The 26,443-nt window shown below is 26.6% G+C and overlaps 4 protein-coding genes across 4 annotated transcripts; 3 read left to right on the plus strand and 1 right to left on the minus strand.

Moving 5' to 3' along the window:
• Positions 1-573: 573 nt before the first annotated feature.
• Positions 574-1,840, plus strand: Bm1532 (Uncharacterized protein; the record flags this gene model as incomplete). The annotated part of the gene is made up of 2 exons (XM_043079760.1): positions 574-615; positions 1,778-1,840. 2 exons carry the CDS (start codon positions 574-576, stop codon positions 1,838-1,840), a joined length of 105 nt encoding a protein of 34 aa, XP_042935694.1.
• Positions 1,841-3,959: 2,119 nt separating this feature from the next.
• Bm14313 (Uncharacterized protein) lies at positions 3,960-4,505 on the plus strand (the record flags this gene model as incomplete). The annotated part of the gene is made up of 2 exons (XM_043079761.1): positions 3,960-3,967; positions 4,289-4,505. The coding sequence occupies 2 exons, from the start codon at positions 3,960-3,962 to the stop codon at positions 4,503-4,505; spliced, it is 225 nt and encodes a 74-aa protein (XP_042935695.1).
• Positions 4,506-6,345: 1,840 nt separating this feature from the next.
• Bm17608 (Uncharacterized protein) lies at positions 6,346-8,158 on the plus strand (the record flags this gene model as incomplete). Its single annotated transcript, XM_043079762.1, has 7 exons — positions 6,346-6,389; positions 6,650-6,770; positions 6,881-7,155; positions 7,282-7,457; positions 7,646-7,723; positions 7,823-8,020; positions 8,151-8,158. The coding sequence occupies 7 exons, from the start codon at positions 6,346-6,348 to the stop codon at positions 8,156-8,158; spliced, it is 900 nt and encodes a 299-aa protein (XP_042935696.1).
• Positions 8,159-18,398: 10,240 nt separating this feature from the next.
• Bm1124 (Uncharacterized protein) lies at positions 18,399-24,374 on the minus strand (the record flags this gene model as incomplete). The annotated part of the gene is made up of 14 exons (XM_043079763.1): positions 18,399-18,506; positions 18,779-18,904; positions 19,345-19,522; positions 19,746-19,814; positions 20,133-20,296; positions 20,530-20,670; positions 20,817-21,033; positions 21,334-21,476; positions 21,825-21,898; positions 22,340-22,430; positions 22,815-22,937; positions 23,222-23,390; positions 23,755-23,923; positions 24,215-24,374. The coding sequence occupies 14 exons, from the start codon at positions 24,372-24,374 to the stop codon at positions 18,399-18,401; spliced, it is 1,932 nt and encodes a 643-aa protein (XP_042935697.1).
• Positions 24,375-26,443: the final 2,069 nt, after the last annotated feature.

Raw genomic sequence — 26,443 nt, forward strand, 5'->3', positions numbered from 1 at the left:
TTAGTAGAAATAGTATATCGATTAGAAAGTGTAATTAGTAGAAATAGTATATCGACTGGAAATGTAAATTCATTGTTTTTCTTTATCTAATGGTCCAATCCATTACCAAATGAATTCAAAGGAATTGAAGTTTTGTAAATCACTGTAAAAGTTTCCACCTGAACTTCCCCATAAAAGGAATAAAAATAAATATGCCAAAAATTAAAAACAAAATTTAACAAAAGTGAGGATTTGCTGATATTATATAAATCAAAATTCTAATACAGAAAAAGTGCTACTTCGTTTGGTGACTCAAAGTTTCTTAATAAACCTAACATAAAAAGATGACTCTATGTACTTAATAATAATTGAAATTTAGAAGAAATCGCCTGGAAATATTCTGCATTAAAGTTTTACTTAATCAATTAAAAAGTGATATTAAACTACTATTAAACAAACCGAATAATTCTAATTATTTGTATCATTTCAGAAATAGCAGCTCGAAATAAATAAACAATAAAATGACAGTAGCAAAAGATCAAATATTGTTTATGTTCATCCTCGATGAAATAATGTAAAGTTGCAATAATTGGAATGATTATCCCGTGGTGTCGCGTTGCAAACATATTCATACTGGTAAGAAAGATAGTTTTGCTAGCTAACTTTTATATTTACAAAGACAAAATATAATGACTGTGAGTAGTTGAGCTATACCAAAGTTAATGTTTTTTAATATTAAAATGCAGTAATTTTTTCTGTGTAATTAAAGAATGTAATTAAGATATAATTTATTCTATCTCAAATGATTGATATAAAATTGTATCAAAAATGCAGTGAGTAATTTAGGAAAATAAGCCAAATATATAAATTTTTGGAGATGTTTATGCTTTATGTAATACGTCTTTTGCGTAAATGTGTTGTGAATACTTACTAAAATATAATATTTGCAAAGTATGTGAAATTACCTTGCAGAAGAAAATGTTTGTCTTTAACAGTTATCAATCAGTATAATGTTTAAGTGTAATTATTTTACAATGCTCAATAATTTTAAACCAGAAAATAGTGAAGAAATATTGAAATAGAAATGAATATTCAGAATTCAGATAAGTCAGATAGAAGGTTTGGGATAGTGATTGAGACATTTATGATCAATTCTGAGAAAATATGTTGGAATATTGCAAAAAGGTGACAGCAAAGTGACAAGGCAAACGATTCCATTGGCATTCGCCAGTTTCTGATCAAATTAGACTTTATTGATTGATCGTTGGTATATGCTTCAGTAATATAATGTTCAGAGATAAAAAGCGTAATGATGATAGTAATAGTAGTAGTATTACACATGCCACTGCGTTAAATGAATTCGAATTTCTGACGTATTCTAAAATTGACGTCAAAGCCGAGCAAAAAAAAGAAGAAAAGAATAACATAAGACTAAAGGAAAAAAACTTTCTATCATTACTGCTTTTCTTGTATTTTCTATCATTGCTTTCCTTATTAATTTAGTAAAGTGAATGGAACTGCCAATAGACATGGTTTTTTTCTTTTTTAAAAAAAAATGGGAAAAGATTAAAAATAACTGATATAAGGTCAGAAAAAAAGTGATATCATCAAGAGATTAAGAAGTGAATAGCATTCAGTCTTCTAAGTTTTTCCGATTAGCTAAATTTAAGTGAACTATCTTGCTCTCGGAAGGTTATATACTCCATGCAATAAGTAATTTATAACTTATGAAAGAATGTCGTATGAATATGAATTTATTATTATTACCATTGTTATTATTAATATTAACGATTTTCAGACTTGGCTGTATGCGGTGGTTGGGTTAAAGAAGGAACAGAAGACGTCGAGAAAGTGTTTGTGAATTGGAATATTCCTGATCAAAGGGAGATTAAATCACGTTTTTTTTTTTTTTTTTTGCAAAATTAAGTATTATTTATGAATTAAAATGAGGCATACAATAATGATAATTTGCTCTTTTCGAAAATGTTCAATTTGAGTAATTTGTTATGATGGATTAGTAACAGATGAATCATGGAGAGACATATTACCGAGATTTTACGCAAATTGGAAAACATTACTTCAGGAAAGACCAGGAGCAATCATTGAAAAAGAAATTGTGTATGGCAAAACAAAGAAAGAAGAAAAAAAAAAACTGTTCGATATGTATTAGAAAGGATAGAAAGATATAAGAGAAGAAGTTGCATCGATTAATGAGACAATGTTGGTGATCTCCTATTTATTTTTTTCTCTTATTTCAGAAAAAGTGTCTCGGTCATCCGTTCCGAATAATGCCACTGCATACAGAGGTCAGTTCTTTACTGTTAAATAGGGAGCATTTTTAATAGATATTATTATTAGTTGTGTAAAAGATTTATTGAAAATATTGCTTATTTTTACATTTTGAATGAAATGCAGTTTCTGATTGGGTATAATTATGGCTTAATTTAGCTGAGCATAATTAGCTCAAAATTCAGTGATAAAGTTAAAAATTAATATTGAATTTGGGTGGTGCCAAGAAACTTTTATTTGTTTCGTTCATTTTTGTACTTTATTCTACAAACATTTTGAAATTCTTTAGAAGCATCTTTTTTCACATAAACTTATCCTTTTAACAGAAATATTGTGGATAGTTTTGCTGTTCAAGCAATGTTTTCTGTTCCTGCTTTCTACTTACTGCAATTCAATTCTGCAAAATATCTGGTATTATTAAATTGTTTCTTTATCTGGTCATCATCTAGATGATTTTTGTTTTAGGTCAGAAATGTCAAACATCATTTGTTTATCGTCATGACTACTGCTATATCGCGGTTCGTTTTTATATTTTTTTAATCATCTATTTAGCTACAATTTCGGCCTTATATCGTCATTTTGGGTTGGCGTTAACCTTAGATTGTTTATCTCATCGAAAGTTCTTGAACATTCTGATATTATGCATGACTAGGTGTCATTGTAGAGCAGAAAGATTTGCAAGGAGATTAATGCATGCAGCATACGTCATACTTAAGAATAGTTATATTATATATAATACTAAACCTATTATCATTCAATATTTTTCTATGTCTATTTATAGAATGAATGAGTCTTAATTTGTCTGAAATAGTAGGACTTGCAGACATACTAACGTAGTACTGTTTCAGGGTTTTACTAACTTCATGCCTCGTTTTGCAATCCGAACAGTTTGCAATTTATTGGATAGTGAAATAGTCAAAATTAGGAATAAGGAGGAGGCACATACAGCTTATGGTAAGATTGAGCCAGTATTTGTTATTGTTTCTTTAAAGAAATATGTGTTTTGAATTATATGGAAATTTATTTGAAAGTCATAATTGAGGGGAGAATTGTTAACTACTCGATAATAATCTATTTTTTCATTACTGAAATTTTATAACTGACTGAACATTTTTATTGAAGGTTTGTTAGGCTTAATAAAAATTTATTTACAGGACTTGCTGGTGGGAAGTCGTTCTGGCTTGGATTGTGAAGAGGTATAATTTTATTTCGGTGACTACGACTCTATAACATTTGATGTTATAATTCATTATTCAGGATTTAGAGAAGTGTAATTTAGTTACTATGTTAGTAAATTTATCAAATTTAAAAAAAAAAAAAAAAAAACGGTAAATGTTGAGAATATAGCAAATCCTTTTTGCTTCTTAACTTACGATTTTCTCTTCTATTTGACTGCTTGTTATTTTTAATACATTGCATGGAATTGTAGATGAGAGTTCGTGGCTAAAATATCACCTTAGGATCAGTTGGTTTTATTTCATATAAACTTCGAGATTAAATTTGGTAGCATATTCCTGCAGGAAAGAGGGATTGATATTGGGATACTAGTACCTATGGAACTCAACACATTTTTTCTTTTGGCGTACAGGACAACCGGATATAACAGACAACAAAAATTGTGTTTACGCAGCTTACGCAGGAGAGTGGATGACTGCTGACTGTGATAACTTCCGCTCACCGAAAATGTTTGTATGTCAGAGTGAGTTTTGTAAACCCACATTGAAATTTTTAATTAGTCGCTTTCCTGGGTTATTCGGAGAAAAAAAAGTTTTTTTGCGGGAAACTTTACCGGCAAAAAATTTTTCCGGGTATCCATTTTGATTTCAACTGATCACGAAATCATGGGTATGCATATTATTCACATTAATTAAATGCTTAAACAAATATTTCAGTGATCATTTTAGCTTTCATTGTAAAAAAGCATCCGGAGTAACTGTAACACTTCTGTTACCCTTTTTAGTCGCTTTCTAGGTCAATATTTCAAATTTGTATTATATTCGGATGATTTTTTCTATTTTAGGCCCTTCATACAAGAACTAGAAGAAAGAAGTTATGTGGAATTATTGAGATGTTTTGTCTCGTTACAAGCGCATCCTGTTCATAGATTTCATTTGTATCTTGAACATCTTAATGTTGGTGTGTATTATTTTTTCTATGGGTATCAAAAAGATAGTTTCAAAGAAGGTAAAGGAGGTAATCGTCTTAGGTCCATTAAGGAATTCGATGTGAAACTATAATTCTAGTAACTTAACTTTTTACCGAAAAATATTCACTGTCACATTTTATATCATTTTTGAGTGGAAGTTTTGCGAATGTATAGGCAATATTTGAGAAGCAACAAAACATCTGTAGCTCTATAAAGTTGAGGAGACACTCTGTATTATTTATTTTTTCCAATTAGTCAAAGGTATTCAGACTCCATATGTGTCTTAAATGATGCAACTTTCATGTAAATGATTTTTGCATGAGATCATGATGGTAGTAGTGAAATATTGTAATGCATTTGCAAGATTGTTCTGTCTCTTTTTAATTGAATAAATATAAATGAGAGTACAGAAATAGTTTGTGGCTGTTATGAAATAATAACCGCCACAACAATTAATAATGGAAATTCGATTATTTTATTAGAGCTGAAGGATAATTTTTAGCAGACGAGTTTTTGTCATATCAGATGAATTTTTGTCACGGTATGCAGAGTCTTGTTGATCTGCTATATCATACATGAGCCTTATACTATCACTTATTAAGCTACAAATGATCTCATCTAGTTGCGAAGAAATCTTTTGTGAATTTATCTGAAAGCTATCAAAAAAAAAAAAAAAAAAAGAAACTGGGCAAGTAAAATTCTTCCTCAGAATATTGGATCATAATGTTGCTCCACAATATTTTGTGCTTGCAGAAATAGAAATTTGGGAGGGCAAAAATAGAAATTCGGTAGGGAGTGCGCGCGGTAAAAACAAATTCGTAAGCGAGAACGCGGCAGAAATATTTGAACTTGGAAAATTAGTTTGCGATTCTTTTAGATGAGCTTTCCATTGTTATATGGAGTAATAATTTTATACGCATATCGTTAAGAAACACAATTGCTATTATTTTGGAAATTTTTTCCTAACTAAAACATTCACCATTCAACGTCTCCTGTCGATCTCACAGCTACGTAAGCAGTCAAAATTTATAAAGTCATGTTAAAAAACTTTTAAAATCACAGATGTCTAGTAGAATGCATATTAGCAAGCATAACAGAAGCCTAATAACTAAACATAGTCCTATGTGTAGTCCAAAAATTATGTACGTGGTGAAATTGTATCACTATTAACATTTCATTAACTTCAACAATATCAAACAATTATAGCAGAATTTTTAATCAAAACAGAAATCAAACAGAATTAATATATATTAATAACTAACGATGAAAAGTGGTAATACATAATTACTGCAAAATGATTCAAATGAATTGGTATCACAACAATAAGAAATTGCTAATTCTGTTAATAGCAATTAAAAACAATAAATGGCTGATTAGCTTGAATCAATGCATTTTTATTCAACAACATACCTTAAAAAAAAAAAAAAAAAAAAAAAAAAACGATTCGTTGGAAATAACCAAATGATATTCAGGCATGTAATCGAAACAAAAAGAATCTTAATACAACCATAACTTAATAATAAATAAAAAAAGGATACATAAGAACCATGGACGTGAAGATGGTGGCAACCAGCATAGTATGACGACTGACATCAGATTGGGATGTGTTAGAGAGATCGAGAATATGATCAAATGATATTCCCTGTGAAGGGCAATTGGGTTGAATGTATACACCGAGTTTTCGTGCAAATTAAGTAAGATAAGATATTTGCATATATTCTCCGAGCGCGAGAGAGTATTACTTCAGTAGGAAATGTTTTAAATGATTCTCATAAATGATTTTTTCAACTTTTTTTTTTTCTTAAATTGGAACTGGGTTAAAAAAAAAAATTGTAGGGTATTTGATAACTTAAAAAAGATGAAATTGTGCGAAATTTTCCAAAATATAATTGAGAAATTAATTTCAGGAAAAATAACAAATTTTGTGCGGCATGCTGAGATTTATAGCGCCTTTTATCGAATGCATCAAAAGAAAGTAAGTAGATATTTGCATATATTCCTTCAGTAGGGAATATCACTTAAGATGGAAATGTTTTTATAAATTATCTTTTCATTTTTTTTCTCTTAAATTAGAATTGAGTTAAAGAAAAATTGCAAGGCATTTGATGATTGATATAAGCAGTATTGTGATCAATTTTATAAGTAGTATTGTGATCAATTTTAATATAATTGGAACGCATAATTTGGCGTTGGTTTATCATCAATTTGCATTTGATTAATTTGATAATTTTATAGAGTGGGCTCGCGTGTCGCCCAAAATCCAGAACATCGGACTATTTCCGATGTTCTGGTATATCTAGAACGGGAACCTGTAATGCTCCGTGCATTACAGGAATATATGCGCGAAAGAGAGCAGGTAAATTCATTTTTCTTTTTTGTCATCAATTAAGGATTATAGAAAGAGTTATACTTTTAATTTATATGAAGAGCTATAGAAAGTACTTTCTTAAAATGTGGTCTTTTCAGATTGAAGATCTGCTCTTAACCTGCTTGGAGGATACGGAGAGGAGGTCGGAGGTCGAAGGGCAGGATGGAGAAGAATCGGTGCCTCAGGAGCAGGCATTTTACGAAGAAGAGGCAGAGTGGGCCCCTCTGCCTGAAACTAATGATACTGATGAGGCCGAGAATTGGCCAACGGAAGCAGAGTGGGCTCCTCTGCCGGAAAGCGATGAAGAAACTGAGGCACCGGTGGCACCAAATGCCGTTGCAGAACCGGTCGAATCAGTTCGCGAACTCGTCCTGTAAGTTTTGATTTCTGAAATAAATGTAGTAACCATGTAGTAAACAAAGTAATAACTAGAACAATTGCTAACTTTTTGTTAATTTGATCTGCTGAATAATTTAAACCAAATTTGAAACTATTTCAGAAGGACGAGGACGATTAATATTCCGGTTCTGGCGACGCATACATCGGTTGCGGCAGCACCGGAAGAATTCCACCCCGCTGATTTAGGGGATCTTCCGGAGCAGCTCCGACGGGAGTTGCTAGTGCCGCAAGCAGAACCATACACGGTGGTTGAAGCAAATGAAGAGAAGAACATCGGTAATTTATAATTTTAATAACGTTAGAAGATGATTTTATGTTTGTAATATTTTAAAGGAATATAATCATACTTTAATCTTTTAATGATAAAATCATATTTATGAGTGAAATGTCACAATGTTCTTCTTTACAATGTTTCAAAACGGTCACAAAATTTCCATTCTTCTTCTAATCATTTCTATTTTCAGTGTGTGGTATCTGCGGCAGGCAGTTTGGCACATTGAAAGGGTGGCGTATTCACGCCTCGAGAATGCATAAGCAGGATGGTAAGTACTTCTAAGCGGAATTTGCAATTAGTTTTTAAAAACATTAGCATATTTGATTTATCTAAAAGTTGGCGGACTAATTCATTATGAATATTTCAGGTTTTTGCGCTCGTTGTGGCCATTACCTCCTGCTGCCACCCGGATTCACGGCCGCGCAAAAGAGAGCAGCGACGGAAGTTCACGCTCTCGATTGGTGCCCGAGAGCGTGTGCGGCCGTGATCAACGAAAGGCAGGTCAAGCGCCGCAGACTTGACCTAGTGGGGAGAGAAGAGGATGCCAGCCACCTCTTCATTCCAGGTGAGAAATTACTAATATCTAAGAAATGAAATTTGAAATTGAGAAGGAAATGAAAATTCGAATGTACAGAAAACAAAACATTCAGAAAGTGGATTTCATAGTTTTTCTAACCAGCGATTTTTTTTTTCAGGCCAGTGATAACATCCGGCCCTCCTCACGCGGCTGACCTGCTACTGCCTGTCCCAGCTCTCCAGTCTTCTGCCCTAACAAGAACACCGAAGCAGGTTAGTATTGCGCAAAATAAAAATGAAAAAAATTTAAAAAATAAAAAAAATCAAAAAAAAAAAAAAAAAATTAAAAAAAATTAAAAAAACAAAAAAAAAACGAAAAAAATAAAAAAAACAAAAAAAAATCAAAAAAACTAAAAAATAAAAAAAATCAAAAAAAAATAAAAAATGAAAAAAAATAAAAAAAGCTAAAAAAAAAAATAAAAATTGAAATTTTTTTTAGTAATAATTTATAGTGTAAAAGCAACTGAATTCAGAGCTTAATAAAAAATTGTAAATTTTGTGAAAAAAAAATATGGAAAAATGGGCATGAAGCTCATTCATTTTATGCTAGCATGTGTTAATATTAATTGTTTGTAGTGTATTTGAGAATCAAAAAGTTTGTGAAAGGGATTTCTTTTTCGTGGACAAAATTCGAAAATAGCTACTTTTAGGTCAAACTTCATTGAATTCAGTTGCTTTTTTTTTGTTTATCAGTTTTTATCTTGTTTTATTCTACTTTTTAATTTGCCCTCTCTGGGCAACTAACTTTTTTAAGAGTTTATTGTTCTATTTTATTGTTCCTAATTTAACTATTATTATGAAAATTTTGGTGTTTTTAATCATTTTCTAGTTATTACTAATGATTTTGCTTTTTTTTTTTTGAGAGATTGTCTATGATTTTTTTTCTGTTTTTCACATTTTATATTACTTTAACTGTTATTTTTAAACTTTTTTATTACATATGTTTTTCATTTTTACTTCAATGTTATCTAATTCTTTTCTGTTAATTTTTCTGCTATTTTTTTATTTTTCACCTAATTTATTATGAGTGTTGGATACCAACTTATATTTGACTTTGGTTTCTTGTAATAAGTTTGTTGGTTATGTTTGTTTGTGCTAATATCATGTTTGTTTATTTTGTCTTACTAGAATATTTTAATATCATATTAGGTAGCCAATAGCAGCATTTTACATTTAAAATATTTTTTTGCAACTTAGTAATTTTTCAAGCTTTTTCTTACATTTAACTTGATTTTTGATTCGCTGAATTAGAAAATAGTGATATCATTGAATAATTTGACAATGTCTAGGTTTATTTTTTTTGAGTTGAATTCCTAGTTGGTATCCAATAAGTTATTTTGTGGTGAAAGAGATCGGGAGTAGGTATAAATAGAGTTATACCTACCCTCGATGTAACTTATAGTACGTGAGGAAAATTTTGGAGCATTTGAAATACTGAAGGAAATTTTAAATTGTGAAGCTTTTTGAATTAGCTTTTAAATTCTAGATATGTTTTATTACTGATTGAATATTTTTAAAATTGGTAGAGTCTGAGATTTTTAAGAAATTTTGAAACTTCTCCAGAGATTTATTTTTTGATCTCGCTAAGTTTCGAAAATTTTTGAGTTATTTAAATTTTAGCTTTTTCTGTTTTTTTTTTTTTTATTGCCTCTTCAATTTTTTAATTTTTGAATTATCTTGAAAATTATTTGAATTAGCTTGAAAATAATGAACTTTGGGAGGTTTATTTAAACTTGATTTATTTGCTTTCAATTTTAGTTTTTTTGGTTTCCTAATTTTCAATTTTTTCAACTTTCCGGTTTTAAATTTTGGAATTGTTTTCGACGTTTTGGATTTATAAAACCTTAATTGAAAATTTAAATTTATTCGTCATGTTGCATGTTTTTTTTTTTTTTAGTTTTAGCTAATAACATATTTCTTATAAATTTTACTGTAGAGTATTCATTTTTTATAAGCTATGTTTTAGTTTTCTTTCACTTTCTTGTTTTGCATTTATTTTTGATCATTTGTACTTAATGCATGTTCTCCGCTAACTTTTTACTGTATAATACTTTTTTTTAACTACTTAGTTCATTATTATTATTATTGATGGATGCTTTTTTTGTTTTAGTTTGCATCTCCATCTACTTTTAGTTAACTGCATGTTTTCTGTCATTTTTATTACTTAATAAATGCATGTTTTTTGTTAACTTTACTATTTATTAATTGCATGCTTTTTGTAAATTTTAATGACTATTAACTGCATGCTTATTCACTTTGATTACCTTTTTTTTTTTACTTTGCATGCTTTTTTATTAATTTTGTTTTTGCATGAATTTTGGCTTACTTCATTTATTGCATGCTTTTTGTTAACTTTACTATTTATTAATTCCATGCTTTTTTATTAATTTTGTTTTTGCATGAATTTTGGCTGACTTTATTTACTGCATGTTTTTTGTTAACTTTATTATTTATTAATTGCATGCTTTTTGTTATTTTTAATGTTTATTAATTGCATGCTTATTCATTTTAATTACCTTTTTTTTTTACTTTGCATGCTTTTTTATTTATTTTATTTTTGCATGAATTTTGGCTAACTTTACTCACTGCATGCTTCTGTTAACTTTACTATTTATTAATTGCATGCTTTTTTGTTAATTTTAAATTTTAATGTTTATTAACTGCATGCCTTTTTATTTATTTTATTTTTGCATGAATTTTGGCTAACTTTACTCACTGCATGCTTCTGTTAACTTTACTATTTATTAATTGCATGCTTTTTTGTTAATTTTAAATTTTAATGTTTATTAACTGCATGCCTTTTTATTTATTTTATTTTTGCATGAATTTTGGCTAACTTTACTCACTGCATGCTTCTGTTAACTTCACTATTTATTAATTGCATGTTTTTTTGTTAATTTTAATGTTTATTAATTGCATGCTTATACTTTGCATGCTTTTTTATTAATTTTGTTTTTGCATGAATTTTGGCTAACTTTATTTACTGCATGCTTTTTGTTAACTTTACTATTTATTAATTGCATGTTTTTTTGTTAATTTTAATGTTTATTAACTGCATGCTTATTCACTTTCATTACCTTTTTTTTTACTTTGCATGCTTTTTTATTAATTTTGTTTTTGCATGAATTTTGGCTAACTTTACTCACTGCATGCTTCTGTTAACTTCACTATTTATTAATTGCATGCACTTTTGTTAATTTTAATGTTTATTAATTCCATGCTTTTTTATTAATTTTGTTTTTGCATGAATTTTCGCTAACTTTATTTACCACATGATTTTGTTAACTTTATTATTTATTAATTGCATGCTTTTTTGTTAAATATAATGTTTATTAATTGCATTCTTATACTTTGCATGCTTTTTTATTAATTTTGTTTTTGCATGAATTTTGGCTAACTTTATTTACTGCATGCTTTTTGTTAATTTTAATGTTTATTAATTGCATGCTTTTTTATTAATTTTGTTTTTGCATGAATTTTGGCTAACTTTATTTACTGCATGCTTTTTGTTAACTTTACTATTTATTAATTGCATGCTTTTTGTTAATTTTAATGTTTATTAATTGCATGTTTTTTTGTTAATTTTAATGTTTATTAATTCCATGATTTTTTATTTATTTTATTTTTGCATGAATTTTGGCTAACTTTATTTACTGCATGTTTTTTGTTAACTTTAATATTTATTAATTGCATGCTTTTTGTTATTTTTAATGTTTATTAATTGCATGCCTATTCATTAGTTATCTTTTTTTTACTTTGCATGCTTTTTTATTTATTTTATTTTTGCATGAATTTTGGCTAACTTCATTTACTGCATGTTTTTTGCTAACTTTACTATTTAGTAATTGCATGCTTTTTCTTAAATTTTAATGTTTATTAATTGCATGCTTTTTTATTAATTTTGTTTTTGCATGAATTTTGGCTAACTTTATTTACTGCATGCTTTTTGTTAACTTTACTATTTATTAATTGCATGCTTTCTGTTAACTTTACTATTTATGAATTGCATGCTTTTTTGTTAATTTTAATGTTTATTAATTGCATGCTTTTTTGTTAATTTTAATGCTTATTAATTCAATGCTTTTTTATTAATTTTGTTTTTGCATGAATTTTGACTAACTTTATTTACTGCATGCTTTCTGTTAACTTTACTATTTATTAATTGCATGTTTTTTTGTTAATTTTAATGTTTATTAACTGCATGCTTATTCACTTTGATTACCTTTTTTTTTACTTTGCATGCTTTTTTATTTATTTTATTTTTGCATGAATTTTGGCTAACTTTATTTACTGAATGTTTTTTGTTAACTTTACTATTATTAATTGCATGCACTTTTGTTAATCTTAATGTTTATTAATTCCATGCTTTTTTACTAATTTTGTTTTTGCATGAATTTTGGCTAACTTTATTTACTGCATGTTTTTTGTTAACTTTACTATTTATTAATTGCAAGCTTTTTTATTTATTTACATGAATTTTGGCTAACTTTACTCACTGCATGCTTCTTATCCACTTTGATGACCTTTTTTTTTAACTATTTAGTTCATTTTTGTTAATATTAAAGCATGCTTTTTTGTTAACTTTGATCACTTTCTTTTTAACTACTTAGTTCGTTTTTGTCAATATTAATGCATGCATTTTTTTTTAGACTACTTCTACATTTACTTTCACTTATTGCATGCTTTCTCTTAACTTTACCACTTATTAATTGCATGCTTTTTTATTTATAGCTGATATTATCAATTCGACTAGTTGTTTGCAGTATGGAATTCGTTATCAGTATTTATGGAAGTATATGTTATCGTCAGAGTTTACTGTGCAGTATCCGAACTTGCTAAAAGAGATTTGTCATTCTCTCCTGGTAAATTTATTTATTAGCAATTATTAATGAAAGTAAATTTTGATTTTAGAAAATAATAAAAAAAGCAAAATTACTAGTAGTAAGAATTTAAAAAAATTGAACTTAAATATGAAATTGATCTTTTTAAACCTTAGCATTGACTTGAAGACATTAACAGTCCTCAAAAGAGGTACACATTAATTAAGTGGAACGAAGCGAATTAAAATTGGTTAATTATTGAAATGCTGATTTTAATTAACTGAATCCACGATAAATTTCAGTGAAGCAAGTTGCATAATGAAACATAGTGATGATGTTTGGTGAACCAGTAGTGCTCCTCAAAGTCAACAAATGTAAATTAGGTTAAAAGAATATTTAAATTATTAGTGATTATTCCATTTAAAACTTCACTGCCGATAGTATTTATTAATTGCTTGAAATGAATTAATGTTGATTGGTTTAACTTAAGAAATGTGAAATAAATCATTCCAATCGAATCATGTGAGATACGTAGTTTGACTTTTAGATTTTAGATCTATCCTTATTTCATTTGTTAAATTACTCCATATCTATTCTTTGAATGTTTTAAAGAAGAAGAAATTTAGAGGCAAAGTAGCAAGGGATTTTTATAGCTATCAAGAGTGAAACGGCGTTTAACATGATCGTGTCACATGACCTTATTGCAATAACATCAATTATTTCTTCTGATTAACTGAAAGTAAGTTACTTTAAGTATTTTCTGAAATGACTGATAAAATTAATACTAGAAATTATGAAGCAGAAAAAAAAATTATTTTCTAAGGAATGATTTTTAAAATTAATTAGGAATGATTTTTTAAAATTAATTTAAATTAATTTATACATAAAATTAATTTATATGTCAAATAGATAGGTGTGATGAAATGATTTTGCTGATTAAATCAATTTTATAAGGAGGAGAGCAATCTGCAAATCTGCAAAAGTAACCTGAATGTGACCTTCATTTATTGATCACAACGTGAAATCAAACGTGCCACCTGTGCGTCAGGAGACTTAATCATCACAATTATAATCAATTTGGTTCATATTAGTACTTTCAAAAATGAAAATTATTCACAGCGAATATTTATAAATAGAAAGAAGTTACAGATATTAACAAATTCAATGATCATTGATGAATTGAATAGTTTGTATTCGAGTAAGCAAGTAAAAGTTTGTATTCGAGTGAAAAAATTAGCAAAATTTGAGAATACAAATTGGTTTTATTAGTTGTATTTAGTAATACCAAATTACTTAATTATTAATCTTTTATCACTGTTTTTATGCACTTTGCAATAATTAATGGCAAACAAGAAATAAAAATTATCATCCAGTATGAATTAGTGATTAGTGATAAGATATGGCTAATTAAGACATATCGCGAGAGAGAGAGAAGAGAGATTTGATAGGATGTATAAGTGAAAGAATTATGATGAGTGAATAATTAATAAAGAAAAGATTAATTAATTCAATCAATGATCAATTTGTTTGAATGTTTTTTCTTCCCAAAGTTATTCTTTTTTATTTTTTTCAGTACAACAACAACAACAACATCTTTCCTTTTTCATAATCCTATCTAAGTAATAGAAAAAATTAACTACTTAATTAAGCAGAATTTTTTTTTCTAAACGAAACAAACAACATTTGTTTAATGTTTAATTATTATTTGAACTAATTTGAGACTTTGAAATTTTTCAGACAAACAAGAAAGATTGAATCTTGCAAGAAATATCCAGGTTTTCGTTCAACATACATTTGTCAAATGGCCTATATTATTTTACTTAATTGTATATGACTGTGCTTAGATTTGATGGCGTACTCTTTTTCTTTCGAGAAATTTTGCTAAATACAATTAATAAAATCAATTTCTACTTTTATTTGTTGATATGCTTTGGAAATTTTTAAAATTATTCGAAAAAAAAACGAAATGAAATAATAACAATAATTTATAAACATAGAATGATTAAAATTATGATTTAAAAATAGCATTTTTTGTCAATTTTTTTTTTTTTTTTTCGGATAACCGTTGCTTATGCAAAAACACAAGACTTATCAGCGTCATGGTTAGGTATTTTGAGAAGTATCGATGATGCTTTTGGTACTATTAGTGCATATTTGTATTCTCTTGTCGAAAGTCATTGCTCGACAAGGAAATTCGGATTAATTAGCTTGATTGTATCGTTTCAGAAAGTACTTTAATCCGGTTTTATTATAATGATAAATGTGGGAAATATCAGAGAATTTTATCCTAAATTAGTTTATGGAATTTTTTAGAGCTATTGGTACGTATAGTAGAGTTTATAGTTTAACTGCTCTGCTCAATTTTTTTTTCTTTTTTTTTTTTTATTGGCCAATAAATGCCAACTATCTAAAATGTACCAATATCAAATTACCAGTCACGGTGTAAAAAAAATTGAAAATGAAAATCAAGTTTAAGAAATTTGAAATTTTATTCGATATAACTTTTTTTTTTCTTCGTGGCTAAACATTTGGCTCATTTGACATATTTGCATTGTTTCTATTTGATTACTTGGCTAACCATTTGTATAGATTGTTTCATTTAATTTTAGAGAAAATACTTTCTGTATTTTATTCATCCGATCACATAATAAAATTAAATGAAACAATCTAAAATTATTCTCCTTTTTCAACAATTCGATTTATTTTCATAATTCAATTTTTTTGTTTTTTCTGGATGAATTTAAATGAAAATTATAATTCTTTTCTTATACCCATTATTTTATGGCAAATTTAGAACCTTTTTAAAGAAATGATTGTTAATAAACGTTTTTACAAACTTCATTTAGAAGAAAGAATTCTTCCACTGAATTTAAAATAAAATTTATGAAAAATTATAAATCATTATGAATTTTTAATTCTACATTGTTAAATTAAACGTTGCAAATCATTCACACTTCCTCATTACAATAATTTTATTTCCCATAAAATTTGTTGTATAAATAATGGAAGATGGAATAACTGAAATATTTAAAATTCATTTCAAAGAATTATCTGCGATTATTGTAATCGACAGCGTATTGAAGAATTCATTAGTTAATTAATTAGCGCATCTGTGATAATATTTTGCACTAATAATCTCTGAAATTAAACTTTTACAGAATGAATAATTTTTTAATTAATGAAATATTTCGCTGTATTATAAAAATTATTTTAGTATAAATGAAATTCTGAAAGCAAAATTATTTATTTACAATTTACGAATGATTCAATGCAATACGATATAATCGGACATATTCTGATTATAAGTTGAAATTAATTTCATCTTTCTTTTTTGTCCAAAAATTTTAAGCTCTGTTATTTTTGAAGACTTTTGCTACTGTTAGCTTAAACATCTTCTAATGTTTGATTATTCTAATTAAGTTCAATAAAGAGTATCACAAATGAAAAAATTAAAAATTAGAAATTTACAGTAGCATTGAATTCAACTCTTCAACAAAATTCGACGAGCAAATATTTCATCTAAATTCAATTCCCGAATATGTATGAAGTTTATTTCTTGCAATAATTTTAATATTAAATAAAAATAAGGTATATATTTAGAAAATATTTTCTATCTTAGTTGCTAATTCTGAGATTAATTTTTTGGAAAATTTTTAAATTACATACTCTGATGAATACTTCATTAGTTATTCGTAAATAATGAATTAAGCATTATTCCAATAAAGAAAAATCAAAGAAAAATTTGCAAGATAAAATTTGCTGCAAGAAGCTATAAATAAAACTAAAATTATTACTATAAACCAAGGATACCATAAAATTTCTGTGAGAAATAAAACATATAAAATGCATAAAGATTACTCATCAAAGAAATCTAAAGAAGACAATAACAAATCCAAGAATTTTAGATCCAAAAGTATAGGCCTTTGTTAGAAAACCTTTTTTTGGTTGTGACTTGGAGTTAGTATAAACGAATCTGTTGAGAATGAATCTATTTTTATAATTTTTATTCGTTAACAACCATTACACATAAACATTTATGATTATAATATAAATACAAAAGAAATATGAAAGAATTTAAATAAATGAATCAAATTAGATGGATGCAAGAAACTTCAAAAAACTGATCTAAACAAAGAGTTTAAATCCTTTTTTAGGAGATATTCAATATTATGTGTAAACATTTCTATGTGAAATTCACTGAATGTATTAAAAGAGTGAGCAGGAAAGGTCTATGTGACAAATTATTGATTAGTCAAGATTGAACTGCTCTCGAAGTTTCTCGAAATGATCATTCTGTCATATAAACATCAACCAAAACTGGCCAAATGAAGATATGGAGATGCATCATTCTCTAAATCCTTCCCAATAATCAATTATGTGACACTGTCGTATATAGTTCTATTCACAGATTTCTTCAAAATGATGTTTGGCATGTTTTGATGAAGCGAATAGACGAGTAGACTGTCCAGTATCATATCAGTGGGAGCCTAATTAGCCTAAGGAAAGTAAAGGCCTATGCCAAATTTCTAAATTACCTCATTCGACGGTTGATTTTATGATGAATTTCTCGTCTTTTTTGTTTACATAGAAGTAGCATAGACGAATTCAGCAACTATCTAAGAAGCATTAATTCCTTGGACAAGAAAATTGATAATGTGACAAAGGTGTACGAAACATTCAGAAGAATGTGAAACAATGAACTATGAAGAATAGTTATTTACAGAGTCATTGTTTTTATTTACTTTTTTAATATAAGTTTAAATCATGGATGGTCACCTGGGTACTGTCATTCGCGATTCTTTTAAAGTATTTAAGTTATGATTACTGCTTACCATGAATAAGCGCTTATCTACTAACGCAACAGAGCAGCTCGAAAAAAGAGATAAAACGGCTCCCTGAAACAATCTCTTAGTTTGATTATAGCTTTATGAACTTTGACCTCTAATTGGAAAACATGGAGATCGGCTATCTATAATGTTATGACTCTTTTGGGGACGTCACGTAAAATCGGTTTCGAGGAAAAAAAACACTGAGAGAATTGTACAGTAGTGATGACAAATGACACTTTCCGCTTTGTAATTGAATCTGCTTATTCCGTATTAGCCGTTTCATCCACAATTATAACAGTTGTAGATAAATCTCTTCACAAATTTTCATTTGGAGGAGAGTCATCCATTTTAATTGATTTGCTAGCATATCCGTATTGTTCAGATTTAGATAGCACCTAAACTTATACCATAACAAACTTATACCATTAAGCTGAATGTATTGATAAGTAAGTAGGTTAGTAAGTAGGTTCAAAATCCAATTTATAAGAATTTTTAAAAAGAAACACTGTAAATTTACTTATTACCTTGCCTGTTATATTTATTATAGATTGTATGCTTTTCGTTTACTCTTTTTTTTTTCTTAATATAATAATAGCATAATGATATATAAATTATTGTAGAAAATGGACAAAATTAACATAATATAAATTAAGTGAAAAAAGGGAACAATTCTAACATTTCCTATCAAAATTTAAACAAAATGATATTGCAGCTATTGTCACTGTGTCGCAGCTTTTTTAAGCTGTTGGCGACAGTAACACAAAGGTCGAATGTCTTCAGCAGGTGCACAGTATCCTTGATTGCCGTATTGATCCAATCGAGTTATCTGAATTTGAAAATTTGAAAAATTGCTCTAGAAAGTCATTTAAGTTAATAATTTTTACTTTAAGCATAACGTCTTACTTTTGCTTTACAATTTCATCCAATAAATTAATATAATGTAATTTTCTCAAACAATATTAGATAAATAATAAAATATAATAGATTATGAATATAATAATTAAATGCAAAAAAGAGAATAGAAAATGGAACAAAATTGAAAATGTTGAACAAATGAAAATAATAAGTGAATAAAATAATAAAATAAAAAAATGTTACTTTTGTGATTATTTTAAAATTATCTTTTTCCTTCAATAATTGTGCTTCATATTTTCCATTACTTGGCGATGCACTTACAACTATTTTCAACGTTGCTTTTGTTTCATGATATTCTGCTGAAATAACCTAAAAAATATTCAGTTGAAATGAAAAAAAAAAATAGCAAAACAAAAAGAAAAACAAAATAAAAAATTCCTTTTATTTCAAAGAAAGAAAAAAAAAATGGCGCAAAAAGTTTTTTAATTTGTTAGATTTGATTATTATTATTACTATTATTAATTATTGTTATATTCTTAATGCTACGTTAGGTATAATATTATGATTAAAGAAAATTATATTTTATTATAATCTTATCACTAATATATATTGCTTTATGTTTTATTACATTACTTATGCAATTTTGTAACATAAAATTTCATTAAACTAAGAATTGAAAGCAAATAATTTGTTTACAAGATATTTCACAGTTATTTTTATTTGTAATTTTATCTACTAACTTCTTCTTTTTTTTTTCCTTCATCTAACAATTTTGTTTACTAAATATTTGTGCAAATTAAAACTATCACTTCTATGAAATCAAGTGTTTCGCAGATTTCGGTCAGATTTTTCTGTTTTAAGAAATTGTTGATATCATTAATGAGAAATTGAGCGGCATTTGTCACATCGTCACTGTGTATATCAGTCTTATGCCAAATTTGTTCACAAATGCAGTATTCATCCGGAATTTCCATTTCTTCACATGTCCTAGAAGTCATATAGTAAATTTAACAACTTCAAATTATTGTCCTATTGAAATTCGAAAAAGCTGAACAACTTTTATTTCCCTTAGTCATAAAATTATAGTCATAAAAATAATTCCTAATTTTAAAGTGATCTTCCATAATTTTATATTCTTCCTTTTGTCTTTCCAAAAAAAGAAATCAAAGGACAAAATATGTCACATCAAAATAGTTGCAGATTGTTTCACCTGTCATATAAAATAGGCCTTAGAATGCTCTTTGCACGAATGCCACCTCTTATGTCACCAAATTCATTTCTATAAGTAAAATAAATATTACAAACATTTATGCAACAAAGCATTTTCATTTCCGAAATTTTCAAAAATTATAAAAACTTTTTCTTTGTGAACCACTGAGATCCACTGTATACACAAAACATAGCATTGTGGTAAAGTTAAAAAATATATATATAACAACAATTTTTATAAAAGTAAAATAAGTTCTTAGAATTTTTTTTCTCAAAATTTTAAACGAAACAATAAATTTAGACAAAGCCAATAGCAATGTTTATTATTGCTTTCTTTCGATAATATATGCAAAAAGAGTTAATGGTAAGAAAAAAAAAGAAGCAAAACCTGAAATCGTGTTCATCCCATTTCTGGAAATTATCTTTCCTTGCGTACCGAGCTATATCATATAATGTTGCATAGAAGTCAAACTGAGATGTATGCCTTCGAGAATTTTGTTTTAAATTTAAAATAAGCTGTTCATTTGAGCGTAAATATTTTGGTAATGCTACCTGAAAGGAAAGGAAATTATGATAAAGTTGACAAAGTTTTAATTTATAAGAAAAATGCTGAATTCACTTAGTCTAGAAATTTACATTGATAAATGTTAGATTCTGTAGTAATAAAATCTACGATTTATCAGTGAAATTAAAATTTTTTTAAATTGAAATTCTGATCTCTAAACATCCTTCATCATTTATCCTCGTTCAACTGCTTATTTCTTGTTATAAACATGAAATCTTGCCATAAACAATGGATTATTATCTTCCATCTGACCAGGACGAGTTGATCGAATACCACCAAATCGTAATCCGTGATCACCCATTAGAAATACGAATGAGTTATTCAAGTTGTTGACATGCTTACGAAAAAAATTAGCGAAATACTGTAAATTATAAATAATAGAAGAAATTTTAGTTGACAAAAGTATTATATCAATAAGTTTTACTTTCTTTATCACTGCTAATCACAGTATCATTAGCAAAAAAATGGAACAACAAAGGATCTGATATGTGATGATAAAAGACGAACCTTATCAGTACGATATAATCCGCTTGCCGAATCATGTGTCATCAATGATAGCCATATCACAACAAATTTTGAGATTCCATTATATTCGTCTAGGAATTTGCTAGCATAATTCATCACCTTGTGATAAGGTTCTTGGCAATCTGCTTTATAAAAATATTTCTCGAAATCTTTCTCTTCTTTGTTCGGTTGCTTTACGGTAGATCGCAATACCATAGCACTTCATATCAACAACAAATTATATTTTCAAATTATCATTTTTCTGACAAATTTTATGTTATTTTTTGCTTCCATCTTTGCAAGTTGTAAGTTAGACTTAATTTCAACCATCCGATCGGATTACTAATATATTAAACAGTACCATTTATAAGTTGTATTCTTGTTTGTAAACATCGTAATTAATCATTCATTCATCTTTTATTCAGTATGTTATTCAATGATAGCAAAAATTTTTGACTTAAAGTTTACTAACTTCACAATTTTTTAGATATTTTAACAACGATAATTTTAATTTAATTACTTGCAGAAATGATCGGTTGGCGGATAGCCGTAACCTTTACAATTTGGCCAATTAAATGCACCAATCCAATCTTCCGCTATTATTGATGCATAACTTTGATTGATAAAATCATAAGTTACAGTTTCATTTTTTTTCACACCATCCTGAAATACAATAAATTGTTAAATTCGTTTATTTTAATTTAATCAGTTATTTAAGATGTGACAGAACGAGATGAAAGTTTTAGTGATCGAAAAAATTTTAAAAAATTAAAAATAGTTTATTTATATGCTTATCAATGATCAAAAATTAGTACAGTAAGTACTGTGATTAAAATAATGAAAAACATTGATATGAATGAAATGAATTACAATTTTAATGCATTTGCACTTTTATCTTTGCAATCAGTAAACGAAGAGAAGGAGAGACATAAAGAATGCAAAAAGTTAAACTTTGTCATCCATCTAAATATTTCGATTTGTCCTGTTGAGTTAAACGATTAAGCAACTTACTTTACACGAATTTAAATACTCGGAATCACTTTTACCGGGAAAGTGGCGCTCATCCAACTGAGATATACGAGTTCCTAGAATAGTGAGAAAGTTAAAATTTTATTTTTGAAAGGAATAAAAATATAGCAATTTAATATATTCTAAAACTCTAATTTCACATTCACCAATAGACTAAAAAAAAAAAATGAAAGAGTTAAATTATAAGGCGTAGAAATTACGAGAATGAAAATCATTGAGCCAAATAATACGAAAATAATTAAAGTTCAGTTAATAAATATCAAACAGTCGAGTAGATGGAACAAAAACTTTGCGAAATTAAAATTCAAATGAATAAAATTTGAAAATTAAATAAAAGATAAATTAAGTAATAAATAAAACAAGTTGAAGGATGAAAATAGACTAAGGAAGAAGTTAAAAAATAAAAAGCTGAATTAAAAAATGAAAAACAAAGAAATTAAATTGAATAATATTTGCAAATTCTTCAAATCTCTTTCAAAACAAAAAGAAAAAAAGACCTGAAAATATAGCAAAAGCATTTGGTCGACTGTTAAGGCCAACTTTGTTATGATAATAAAATGTTGTCGCATCGTAAAATTGACGGAGAACCTCAGAATTATGGCCTTTTACACGAATTTCAATAAATCGTTTCAAAGTTTACCTTCCTTTTATTTCAAACTTCATCGACTTATTGCGCCTTTTCAGATAAAAAATTTTGAAAAATTTTTTTTTGTAACTTCGTTATTGCTATTATCAGTGACGAATATTATACAGTTTACTTAGCCGAAATGATAATTATCGATAAGTTTAGCAGTATCACCAAATGTTAACATTTATGTATATTTTATGTGAATGAACTAAACAAAAGAAAAGTGTATCTATACTATTAACTGTTGATAAATATGTCCAAAGATCAATTGATGAATGATAATAAATGAAATGATATGTAATTTAAATGAAAAAAACTGAAATTTATTAAAAAAAAAAAATTACTTGATTAGTTTCCATGATTGTACGAATTCCGGAAGAGGATGAGGTGGAATCAAGCACAAGCATAAATACACCTGGATGCAATTCATCCTCCTCTTGAAATACCTTTCCACTTTGTTTTACTACCTGAAAATTTTGAATTATTTCGAATAATTAACATTACATTGTAAATAAAAAAAAAAATGATAGTTAAGAATGAGTAAGGTTGAAAATTTTAAAGTTTCGAATTTAAAAGCTTAATTTATCCATTTTGAATTTTTTTTCAACATTAAAAATATTGCTGTTTATGATAAATGCTTACTTTTTCTTTGAAATAAAAATATTTTATTAGCAGATTAATAATTAAAGTTGAAGAGCAAAAATAGTGAAAATATTTAATTAATTAGGATTGAAAAATGAAAGAAACATGCCTGATCAAAGATATATCGAAAGGTTGTTTTTTCATTTTCTGTGCAATGCGTTTCGATAAAATCACAGCTCTCATTATATGCTACATTTTTCTCCATTTTAATCCAATTATTTCGTTTCAAATTTAATTCATCATTTACGTACAAACATCGATACTGACATTTTGAAGTTCTAAGCTATGATTTAGTAAATAAGTTAATTAGGGCTTAAATAACCTTATTATAAATTTGTACTATAAAGTAAAAGGTTAAAAATTTTATTCAAATTATAATCATTTTGAGATTGAAATGACACGAAAAAAAATGATAATAAAAATATTTTATTCATTTATTTATAAAATGAAACAGTCAATTCTTTGTAACCATTGTTTAATCTATTCACACTTTTTTTATTATTTAAAAAAGAAAAAATATTTTTATAAAATTAAGTTAACTTGCCGAAACATAATTTAATATGTATTACAGATTAATCAAAGGAGAGCTGACTGATAAAAGAAGAATCTTTTAACAGTATGTGATAAGATAAAAAAACATACGTCTCATTAAGCATTCTAACTGTGCTATTTTTGAGTTCGACATGCATTTGATGACTTATGCGACATGTTTTTAATGGATTCCAATTAGGATATAAATATGGGACAACATGTGGATCCCAGGGGTCAAGTTTTGTAAGATGGCATTCATCGACCTTTTGAAAGGTTAAATCTACAAAAGATAATTTATTTAATGCAAAGGAAAAAAAAAGTGTATCAAATGAAAGCTAAGTGAAATTAAAAGTGGATGAATAAGTGAATGAGTAATGAAATTGAATAGCATATTTTGACTATTTCATTCCTTTCTTTCTAAAAAAATTTTGATTTCAATTTTTCTTTTCTTTTTAAAGCATTTTTCTCAATTTTTTTCTTCTTTTTTTAATGTATGCTTACGAACAATTTGAGAATTTCAAAGAATTAAAAAAATTTATGGTTAAAATAATTATATTTTATAAAATAATACCAGTAGAATGATCGATTCCTTCAAGAAAACGAGAAATTGATTGTTGTAAAGTAATTTGTGTATTGTAAATATCACGCAAATACAAATTAATTATTACAAAAAATAATCCAATAATTAATGTAAATGCTATTAAAGATTTAACTGCTTTTAATTTAGCCATTATTATTCCATTGGAATATCAATAATACTAGTGAAAGTGGTGATCCAGAGATGAAAATGATTAAATATGCTGAAATTATTTATTATTAGTTAATTTTTATTTAACAACTTTAAACTTCCACTTTATTTCATAATTTACCGAGAAAAAATAAAAATAATTTGCCAAAATGTTAGCAACTTCTTAAGCATTATTATGTTAATAAATTTTATACAGTTTGTATAAAATTCATCAAAAATTAAAACAATTAAAATGGAATTAAGCAGAATTTACTGTGATAATTCCTTTTTTAGATTTTAATAATATTTCATTATATTTACGGGTAATTAATGCAACAACAACAACAAATGAATATGCTTACCAGGTATTATACTTCAATTATTGATTGTTTAGAAAAGTATTTTAAAAAATTAAAACTAATAAATTACCTAAAATGATCAAAAATTTTAACCCTTTGCGATATACTAACTGAACCGTATCGCATCAATGTTATAATTCTGATATCAACATTGATCGTTATCAACAATTATTGATTTTTGATAACAATAAAAGCAAAAGGCAAAAACTCTAAATCAAAAAAGGCTTTGTCGTATCACAAATAACAACAATTTTAACTCAGTTACATGATATTGATTAGCTCCTTCCATGATTAATGATAAAAATTGAAAGCAAAACTATAATGAAAACTGGTTATGAGCTATGCAAGTAAACTTAATTAACTTTTATTATGGCATTTGTTATAATACAATTATATTTCAATCAAATAATTACAGTATAATAGAATTTGTCATTTCAATTTATCTTAGCAATTGCTTAAATTTAAAAAAAAAAAAAAAAAAAAAAGAAAGAAAAAAGGAATTAGCAGTGATATTACTCTTAGATTTTATTTGATTCCATTTTATTACTTATAACTTCTTATTTTATAGTAATTTCTTCGCTAGCAAAGAATTTATTTCAAATAAAAAGTCTTACTAATCCAATTTAATTCATAAATTAAATTATTAGCCAAAAAATTTCACAAATTGATAACTTTTCAATGAAAGTAAGGAAATGCATCGATTAATTAAAATATATCGAGTATTAAAATATTATATATAATTAATTGGAGTATTATTTTTCATATGATTGATAATTTTATCTGATTTAATATAAAATAACAATGCATAAAATTTACAACGACTCATAGAACATTTTTAATTATAATTCATTTAATCAATTTAAGTTATAATTTAAATTAAAGATTGTAATATAATAGTGAAACATTAAACTTACTGCAAATGTTGAAATGCTGGTAAATGTGAAACGTTTGCAACAAATTATTATGCAAATCCTAAATGATTGCAAGTCTATAATTTTAATATGCAAATTAGACAATATTTACGAAAATAGAATTTCTTGAATTAACATTTAAAATTTTACTGTAAAGACGATGAAATTTATTGTTGAATAAAGCAAAAAAAAAAAAAAAAATCATAGTTTTAATGATTTCTTAGCTGTTTTATAAATTTTCTATTTATCATATTGTTTAGCATGCATGCATGCAAATCTTACAGATGCATTCAAACTTTTTGAAATGAAAAGAAACGAAACGATGAAACTTTAAAAAATATTTATTTTTTTTTTAAAGTATTGATTGATTTTAGTTAGTACAAAATAATTTATTTATCTTATTTATTTGATTTTTCTCTGTTTTTTAATATTAAAATATGTTAAATTTATATTAAAGCTAATATATATTATATTTGCTAATAAGTATAAGAAAAACAAGTTGTATTTAAGTTAATAAGTATAAGAAATATTATTTATTGATTTTTTGCTAGGCTAGGAAAAAATTAAGTTGCCAAGTCTTTTAATTAGAAAATAGTAAATGATCTTTTATTAATTTCTGTGATTAATCTTAATAAAAAAAAAAAAAAAAAAAAGAGAGAAATTGATAAAATTGCCTCAAAAAAATTACAAATATTATTTATTCGAACAAATGAAAAAAATTCATTCCTAATCAAAATAATCAAATCATTTTTTTTATTCGCAACATTTCTTTGTTTATTATTTTCATTAATCAACTTTCACAA

The sequence above is a fragment of the Brugia malayi genome (assembly GCF_000002995.4).
Source record: "Brugia malayi strain FR3 genome assembly, contig: Bm_v4_Chr3_scaffold_001, whole genome shotgun sequence".
Classification (NCBI taxonomy): domain Eukaryota; kingdom Metazoa; phylum Nematoda; class Chromadorea; order Rhabditida; family Onchocercidae; genus Brugia; species Brugia malayi.